At 52.9% G+C, this 9721-nt stretch overlaps 1 protein-coding gene across 1 annotated transcript in view; it reads left to right on the top strand.

Annotated features, from left to right (window-relative positions):
• Window positions 1-9721, top strand: part of LOC137358363 (calcium/calmodulin-dependent protein kinase type 1B-like) — a 60221-nt gene that overhangs the window by 27663 nt on the left and 22837 nt on the right. Inside the window, exons 4-7 of the mRNA XM_068024305.1 lie at window positions 1231-1362; window positions 4760-4834; window positions 8082-8220; window positions 8481-8607. Coding sequence (XP_067880406.1) covers window positions 1231-1362; window positions 4760-4834; window positions 8082-8220; window positions 8481-8607 — 473 coding nt within the window. The remainder of the gene's footprint in view (window positions 1-1230; window positions 1363-4759; window positions 4835-8081; window positions 8221-8480; window positions 8608-9721) is intronic.

Raw genomic sequence — 9721 nt, 5'->3', positions numbered from 1 at the left:
ACAGGGACAGTACGGGGGTTAGATACAGAGTAAAGCTCCCTCTACACTGTCCCCATCAAACACTCCCAGGACAGGTACAACACAGGGTTAGATTCAACAGCTCCAAGAAGAATTTGCATCTAGATATATGACTGTTATTGTGGTAAAATCATCCCAAGGTTCTTGACAGGTGTGTTATTAGTCTAAAATTTGACCCCGAGCCACATCAGGAGATATTAGGGACAGGCGATCAAAAGCTCGGTCAAAGAGGACGGTTTTTAAGCAGCGTCTTAAAGGAGGAGAGAGAGAGGCGGAGAGGTTTAGGGAGGGAATTCCAGAGCTTAGGGCCCCAGGCAGCTGAAGGCACGGCCGCCAGTGGTGGAGCGATGGGAATCGGGGGATGGGGGGGTTGGCTCAGAGCCCAGATTGGAGGCGGACTGTGATCTCAGAGGGGTTTAGAGAGACCGAATCGGGTTCTCTGGGGGCTGTGAGTCTCAGTGCATCTTTGCCGTCACTCAATTGGTTACAATTTAATCCCCTGTATCGTATCTGCCTGTACCCTTAACAACAGTTGCCAGGGACAGCAATCTCCATTACAGTCAGGATTTAATCATTTTCCACTCCAACCGTTTTAGTCCCACTGCATAAACCCTTGAAAAAGTTACACCTTGTTGAATAAGGTGTGCCTGAGTTTGTAACTGAGTTCAGAATAACTGCTGAACAACCTCTCCGGCCCGGAAAAGGCTAATTTTAAACATTTGTGGGTAAGTCACATGATAAAAATATTCCACATTTTGTTTTAAAGAAATATGAAATGTTTCCTAATTTTACTCCTGAAAGGTCTGCCTCTCATTTATAGTCTCTCTCCCCCAGCCCCAGACTCCCCAAACAGCGGAAACAGTTTCACTCTCTCCTTATCCTATCAGTTCCCCTTAATATCCTGAAACCGTCAATCAAATCACCCCTTTACCTTCGAAACACCAGGAAATACAACCCTAGTTTGTGTAATCTCTCCTTGTAATTTAACCCTTAGAGACCCAGTATCGTTCTGGTAAATCTCCACTTGCTTCCCTCCAACACCAAGACATCCTTCCTAAGGTGTGGTGTCCAGAACTGTTCACAATACTCCAGGTGTGGTCTAACCAGGGCTATGTTAAGATTCCCCATTCAATTTTTCTATGTCAACAGTCACGCTGCACTTAAGACACCCCTTTAAATGCTGCCTCCTCTTCCCGGCCTTTCCTGTTGCAGCGGAGCCTTCTCTGAAGTCATGCTGGCCGAGGACCGCAAGTCCAAGCAGCTGGTGGCCGTGAAGTGCATCCTCAAGAATGTCCTGCGGGGCAAGGAGGCCGTGGTCGAGAACGAGATTGCCGTGCTGCGCAAGTGAGTCCGTGGTGGTGGTGGTCGGGGGGGGGTGGAGGAAGAGGGATGTGGGCGGAGAATGACAGAAGGGATCAATATGACCGGAGTGAGGAGGGCATGCGAGTTGCCCATGAACATGGGTTGGGGAGATTACAAGGAGGGAGGGATTCAGGGAGGGTCGGAGGGACCGTGAGCTCAGGAGGGAGAACATGTAGAGGCGAGGTGGAGGTTGAAATCACCGAGGATAAGAAGTCGCTCAGTGCAGGGGCAGAGGGAGGAAAGCAGCGACGATATCCCAGTGAGAATATTTGGTCGTACTTGGGAGGGCGATGCAGAACGAGAATTTTTAAAGAGAGGTGAGAGGGATGGAACAAGGTGAGGTGTTTGAAGGAGGAGAAAGTGCTAGAGGAGGAGGGGTCAGACCAAAGTGTGAGCTGGGTGATGAGCGACACACCACGTTTTCTTTTATAACACTCCTGTGAAGGCCCTTGGGACACTTTATTGTTAAAGGCGCTATATAAATATAAGTTGTTGGAGTGACATTGGTTGAGAGATAAATATCGGCCCCAGGACACCGGGGGAGAACTCACCCCCCCCTCCCGCTCTTCTTCCAATAGTGGCCCGGGGATCTTTTACATCCACCCGAGAGGGCAGACGGGGGCCTCGGGTGTAATGTCTCATCCTGAAAGACGGCCCCTCCGACAGTGCGGCACTCCCTCAGTACTGACCCTTCGACAGCGCAGCGCTCCCTCAGTACTGACCCTCCGACAGTGCGGTGCTCCCTCAGTACTGACCCTCCGACAGTGCAGCGCTCCCTCAGTACTGACCCTCCAACAGGGCGGCGCTCCCTCAGTACTGACCCTTCGACAGCGCAGCGCTCCCTCAGTACTGACCCTCCGACAGTGCGACGCTCCCTCAGTACTGACCCTCCGACAGTGCGGCGCTCTCTCAGTACTGACCCTCCGACAGTGCGGCTCTCCCTCAGTACTGACCCTTCGACAGCGCAGCGCTCCCTCAGTACTGACCCTCCGACAGTGCGGTGCTCCCTCAGTACTGACCCTCTGACAGTGCGGCGCTCCCTCAGCACTGACCCTCCGACAGTGCGGCTCTCCCTCAGTACTGACCCTCCGACAGTGCGGCCCTCCCTCAGTACTGACCCTCCGACATTGCAGCGCTCCCTCAGTACTGACCCTCCGACAGTGCAGCGCTCCCTCGGTACTGACCCTCCGACAGTGCGGTGCTCCCTCAGTACTGACCCTCTGACAGTGCGGTGCTCCCTCAGTACTGACCCTCCGACAGCGCAGCGCTCCCTCAGTACTGACCCTCCGATAGTGCGGTGCTCCCTCAGTACTGACCCTCTGACAGTGCGGTGCTCCCTCAGTACTGACCCTCTGACAGTGCGGTGCTCCCTCAGTACTGACCCTCCGACAGTGCGGTGCTCCCTCAGTACTGACCCTCCGACAGTGCGGCCCTCCCTCAGTACTGACCCTCCGACATTGCAGCGCTCCCTCAGTACTGACCCTTCGACAGTGCGGTGCTCCCTCAGTACTGACCCTCTGACAGTGCGGCCCTCCCTCAGTACTGACCCTCCGACAGTGCGGCCCTCCCTCAGTACTGACCCTCCGACATTGCAGCGCTCCCTCAGTACTGACCCTCCGACAGTGCGGCTCTCCCTCAGTACTGACCCTCCGACAGTGCGGCCCTCCCTCAGTACTGACCCTCCGACATTGCAGCGCTCCCTCAGTACTGACCCTCCGACAGTGCGGTGTTCCCTCAGTACTGACCCCCTGACAGTGCGGCTCTCCCTCAGTACTGACCCTCTCACAGTGTGGCGTTCCCTCAGTACTGAGCCTCCAACAGTGCGGCGCTCCCTCAGTACTGACCCTCTGACAGTGCGGTGCTCCCTCAGTACTGACCCTCCGACAGTGCGGCACTTCTTCAGTACTGACCCTCCAACAATGCGGCACTCCATCAGTACTGACCCTCTGACAGTGCGGCACTCCCTCAGTACTGACCCTCCGACAGTGCGGCACTTCTTCAGTACTGACCCTCCGACAGTGCGGCACTCCCTCAGTACTGACCCTCCGACAGCGCAGTGCTCCCTCAGTACTGACCCTCCGACAGTGCGGCACTTCTTCTGTACTGACCCTCCGACAGTGCGGCACTCCCTCAGTACTGACCCTCCGACAGCGCAGTGCTCCCTCAGTACTGACCCTCCGACAGTGCGGCGCTCCCTCAGTACTGACCCTCCGACAGTGCGGCACTCCCTCAGTACTGACCCTCCGACAGCGCAGTGCTCCCTCAGTACTGACCCTCCGACAGTGCTGTGTTCCCTCAGTACTGACACTGGGGTAGTGTTGGGCCTGGATTATGGGGCTCGGGTCTGTGGAGTGGGGGCTCGACCCTGTGTTCTCCGGATTCCGAGGAGGAGGGGGGTGACTGAATGAGTCAAGGCCAACATGAATCCAATTCCCATCAAGATTAACAATTAATCTGCAGAGGCGCAAAACTATTGGCAAGGTTTTTGTCATCGATTTTTTGTGCAGAATGAATTGCAGATTAAAAATAGAGGCTCGAGGCTCGAGGCTGTCGAAGATTAAATACAATGAAGGGGAATAAATTTCAGTCAGGTCTGACGTTGACAATTGCCATGGTTACCCAGTAAATTATTTACATAAGAAATATACTTTAAAAGCACACAGGCACATCTTGCTTTCAGTTCCCTGACCCAAATTCTGTAACTCTTTTGATACCTGGGTTAAAGTTATTCATTTTTAGCCGTTTAGTACCAAACTTGAGTCTTGCCGAAAATAGAGACATTTTGTCAAAGCTTTTCATCTTGCACTCATCAGGACAATCCGCAAGAATACCAATGCAACAGAAGCAACTAATATATACTGTATGAGAACTGAGCACTGATTGGTTGGCAAGTGGACTCTGATTGGTAGAGACGTTGCCATGGAGAATGCACCAGTTTATGGTGACTGACAGTTAACTGCCAAGCTTTGTTTGAAATTTAAACCAGCCACCTTGACTCTGATTGGTCAAGGCATTGCCCTGAGGAATGAACCAGCGAATGGCTGTCACTTATTTTGTTTAGCTGAAACAGGCGCAATGTGTGTACGTGTTCTTTCTGTCTGCACAGAACAGGGCCCTCTGTATTACTATCTGTAACTTCCACTACGCACAAATGTGCCCTAGTGACAATCTTAAATTGGTTGTCAGCGTAATTCTTAGCCCACTGAGGGGTTTTCATTTTTAACGGTTTTGAAGGTCTAATGAGTAGGGCTGATGTTGCCTGGCAGCTAACGAATACAAAGAGACAAGAGAGATAAGAAATAGAGATAGATACAGAGATAGAGATAGATTCACAAGGACCTGCCTACTCCCAGTGTTGTGTAAATGTTTTGTTTTTCAGGATCAAACATGAGAATATTGTCACTCTTCAAACGGTATATGAGAGTCCCAGCCACCTGTATCTTGTCATGGAACTGTGAGTAGTCCACCATCATACACATACACAGTACACAGGCCGAGGAGAGAGCGCGGGGGGGAGAGAGAGAGAGCAAGCGAGACAGAAGTGGAAGGAAAGAGACAGAGAGAGAGATGGGGGAGAGAGAGGAAGAGACATAAGGAGAGAGGGAGAGAGGAGAGAGAGAAAGAAAGAGCGAGGGAAGAATGAAAGGGAGAGAAGGAGAGAGTTTTTTTTTATTCATTTGTGGGATATGTGCGAAGCGGAGAAATGGAGAGAGGGCGTGATCGAGATAGAGAGAGAGAGAGAGACAGGTGGAGAGAGAGAGAGATTCAGAGGGAGAGTGAGTTTTAGACGGACAAGGGGAAAGAGTGAGACAGAGAGACCACAACAAGGATGACCCGAGCCACATAAGAGATATTAGGGACAGGCGACCAAAAGCTCGGACAAAGAGGTCGGTTTTAAGGAGGAGAGAGAGAGACGGAGAGGTTTAGGGAGGGAATTCCAGAGCTTAGGGCCCCAGGCAGCTGAAGGCACGGCCGCCAATGTTGGAGCGATGGGAATCAGGGGATGGTCAAGAGGCCGGAATTGGAGGAGAGCAGAGATCTCGGAGGGTTGTAAGGACTGGAGGAGGTTACAGAGATAGGGAGGGTTGTAGGGGCTGGAGGAGGTTACAGAGATAGGGAGGGTTGTAGGGGCTGGAGGAGGTTACAGAGATAGGGAGGGTTGTAGGGTCTGGAGGAGGTTACAGAGATAGGGAGGGTTGTAGGGTCTGGAGGAGGTTACAGAGATAGGGAGGGTTGTAGGGGCTGGAGGAGGTTACAGAGATAGGGAGGGTTGTAGGGGCTGGAGGAGATTACAGAGATAGGGAGGGTTGGAGGGGCTGGAGGAGGTTACAGAGATAGGGAGGGTTGTAGGGTCTGGAGGAGGTTACAGAGATAGGGAGGGTTGTAGGGTCTGGAGGAGGTTACAGAGATAGGGAGGGTTGTAGAGGCTGGAGGAGGTTACAGAGATAGGGAAGGTTGTAGGGGCTGGAGGAGGTTACAGAGATAGGGAGGGTTGTAGGGGCTGGAGGAGGTTACAGAGAAAGGGATGGTTGTAGGGGCTGGAGGAGGTTACAGAGATAGGGAGGGTTGTAGGGGCTGGAGGAGGTTACAGAGATAGGGAGGGTTGTAGGGACTGGAGGAGGTTACAGAGATAGGGAGGGTTGTAGGGGCTGGAGGAGGTTACAGAGATAAGGAGGGTTGTCAGGGATGAAGGAGGTTACAGAGATAGGGAGGGTTGTAGGGGCTGGAGGAGGTTACAGAGATAGGGAGGGTTGTAGGGGCTGGAGGAGGTTACAGAGATGGGGAGGGTTGTAGGAGCTGGAGGAGGTTGCAGATATAGGGAGGGTTATAGGGGCTGGAGCAGGTTACAGAGATAGGGAGGGTTGTAGGGGCTGGAGGAGGTTACAGAGATAGGGAGGGTTGGAGGGGCTGGAGGAGGTTACAGAGATAGGGAGGGTTGTAGGGTCTGGAGGAGGTTACAGAGATAGGGAGGGTTGTAGAGGCTGGAGGAGGTTACAGAGATAGGGAAGGTTGTAGGGGCTGGAGGAGGTTACAGAGATAGGGAGGGTTGTAGGGGCTGGAGGAGGTTACAGAGAAAGGGATGGTTGTAGGGGCTGGAGGAGGTTACAGAGATAGGGAGGGTTGTAGGGGCTGGAGGAGGTTACAGAGATAGGGAGGGTTGTAGGGGCTGGAGGAGGTTACAGAGATAAGGAGGGTTGTAGGGACTGGAGGAGGTTACAGAGATAGGGAGGGTTGTAGGGGCTGGAGGAGGTTACAGAGATAGGGAGGGTTGTAGGGGCTGGAGGAGGTTACAGAGATGGGGAGGGTTGTAGGAGCTGGAGGAGGTTGCAGATATAGGGAGGGTTATAGGGGCTGGAGCAGGTTACAGAGATAGGGAGGGTTGTAGGGGCTGGAGGAGGTTACAGAGATAGGGAGGGTTGTAGGGGCTGGAGGAGGTTACAGAGATAGGGAGGGTTGTAGGGGCTGGAGGAGGTTACAGAGATAGGGAGGGTTGTCGGGGATGGAGGAGGTTACAGAGATAGGGAGGGTTGTAGGGGCTGGAGGAGGTTACAGAGATAAGGGAGGGTTATAGGGGCTGGAGGAGGTTACAGAGATAGGGAGGGTTATAGGGGCTGGAGGAGGTTACAGAGATATGGAGGGTTGTCGGGGCTGGAGGAGGTTACAGAGATAGGGAGGGTTATAGGGGCTGGAGGAGGTTACAGAGATATGGAGGGTTGTCGGGGCTGGAGGAGGTTACAGAGATAGGGAGGGTTATAGGGGCTGGAGGAGGTTACAGAGATAGGGAGGGTTGTAGGGGCTGGAGGAGGTTACAGAGATAGGGAGGGTTATAGGGGCTGGAGGAGGTTACAGAGATAGGGAGGGTTTCAGGGACTGGAGGAGGTTACAGAGATAAGGGAGGGTTATAGGGGCTGGAGGAGGTTACAGAGATAGGAAGGGTTATAGGGGCTGGAGGAGGTTACAGAGATAGGGAGGGTTTCAGGGGCTGGAGGAGGTTACAGAGATAAGGGAGGGTTATAGGGGCTGGAGGAGGTTACAGAGATAAGGGAGGGTTATAGGGGCTGGAGGAGGTTACAGAGATAGGGAGGGTTATAGGGGCTGGAGGAGGTTACAGAGATAGGGAGGGTTGTAGGGGCTGGAGGAGGTTACAGAGATAGGGAGGGTTATAGGGGCTGGAGGAGGTTACAGAGATAGGGAGGGTTGTCGGGGCTTGAGGAGGTTACAGAGATAGGGAGGGTTGTCGGGGCTGGAGGAGGTTACAGAGATAGGGAGGGTTGTCGGGGCTGGAGGAGGTTACAGAGATAGGGAGGGTTGTCGGGGCTGGAGGAGGTTACAGAGATAGGGAGGGTTATCGGGGCTGGAGGAGGTTACAGAGATAGGGAGTGTTGTCGGGGCTGGAGGAGGTTACAGAGATAGGGAGGGTTGTCGGGGCTGGAGGAGGTTACAGAGATAGGGAGGGTTGTCGGGGCTGGAGGAGGTTACAGAGATAGGGAGGGGGAGGGATCTGCAAACAGGATGAGAAGTTTAAAATTGAGGCAGACTGGCCCAGAAGCCAATGTATGTCAGCAGCACAGGGGGTGATGGGTGAACAGGACAGAGGTGGGGGGTGGAGAGAAAGAGAGAGAGAGACAAGAGGGAGGGGAGGGCAGGTCTGAAGCTGCTCGATACGAGTGCACTCTCTGAGGGCCGCCTTTTGTTTGTAGGGTGTCGGGAGGCGAGCTGTTTGACCGCATCATCGAGCGTGGGTTTTACACGGAGAGAGATGCCAGTAAGCTAATCCAGCAGATCCTCAATGCTGTGTACTACCTACATCAGCTGGGTATTGTGCACAGAGATCTAAAGGTAGGTGCGATGGCCGGGAGCGATATCCCTGATTTGGACAGCGGCCGTCAAACCGCTTTGGCTGGCAGGTTCACGGAGTAGGGAATGCCTCGCAGGCTCCTTCCCCTCGAGCGCACGGGCAGGCTGATCCCCGTGAAGACTCTGTGAGAGTCGGTGGCTCCGGGAGAAGAGTCCGATTGGGGGGATGGGGAACGGTGGGGGAGGCAGGTTTGTACTGCGTGGAGGGGGTATTAATTTAACAATTCTCTCTTCCTCCTCAGCCGGAGAATCTGTTATACGTCTCGCCGTTCGATGACTCTAAAATCATGATCAGCGACTTTGGCCTCTCCAAGATCGAAGAAACCGGGAGGATGTTGTCGACAGCTTGCGGGACACCAGGATACGTGGGTATAAGGCCTCTGCTTCTCGAGGGTTCCGACTCAAAACCTTTTAACAAAAGCGTGGCAAAGCTTAAAGGCAGCCTGACATTTCCTGCATATCTTTTAATTTGGAGCCCTTTCCCCCCCTTTGAGATCCAGCGGGATTTTCAGGATGCGTTGGCCTTTGCAGATCCAGGAATGCAGCCCCCTGACCCCTCTCGGGGCCCTCTGGAAAACTGCCTCTTCAGAAATAAAATTGAATCTCATTCCTTGGTATACAGAATAACAAACATCAAATGCATATCCAAGTACTTTTTAAATCTTCTGAGGGTTTCTGCCTCTACCACCCTTTCAGGCAGTGAGTTCCAGACCCCCACCACCCTCTGAGTGAAACGATTTCCCCTTGAAACCCCCTCTAAACCTCTAAATCGATACCCCCTGGTTATGGACCCCTCTGATACGGGAAATAGCTCCTTCCTATCCGCTCTCCCTAGACCCCTCATAATTTTATACACTTCAATTAAATCTCTCCTCGGCCTCCTCTGTTCCAAAGACAACAACCCCAGCCTTTCCAATCTTTCCTCACAGCTAAAATTCTCCAGTCCGAGCAACATCCTCGGAAATCTCCTCTGTACCCTCTCTAGTGCAATCACATCTTTCCTATAGTGCGCAGACCAGAACTACACACAGTCCTCCAGCTGTGGCCTAACCAGTGTTTTATACAGTTCCATAACCTCCCAGCTCTTGCCTTGTCTAATAAAGGCAAGTATCCCCTCTGCCCTCTTGACCACCTTATCTACTTGTCCAGCCACCTTCAGGGATCTGTGGACATGCTCTCTAAGGCCCCTCTGTTCCTCCACACTTCTCAGTATCCTCCCATTTATTGTGTATTCCCCTTGCATTGTTAGCCTTCCCCAAATGCATAACCTCCAACTTCTCTGTATTAAACTGCATTTGCCACTGTTCTGCCCACCTGACCAGTTCATCGATATCTTCCTGCAGTCTACATCTTCCTCACCATCAACCACACGGCCGATTTTTGTATCATCCGCAAACTTCTGAATCAGACCCCCTACGTTCAAGTCCAAATCATTGATATATACCATGAAAAGCGAGGCACCCAGTACTGAGCCCTGCGGAAC

This window comes from Heterodontus francisci, chromosome 49 (assembly GCF_036365525.1).
Source record: "Heterodontus francisci isolate sHetFra1 chromosome 49, sHetFra1.hap1, whole genome shotgun sequence".
NCBI classification, from domain to species: domain Eukaryota; kingdom Metazoa; phylum Chordata; class Chondrichthyes; order Heterodontiformes; family Heterodontidae; genus Heterodontus; species Heterodontus francisci.
This window is presented reverse-complemented; position numbering and strand designations above follow the sequence as displayed.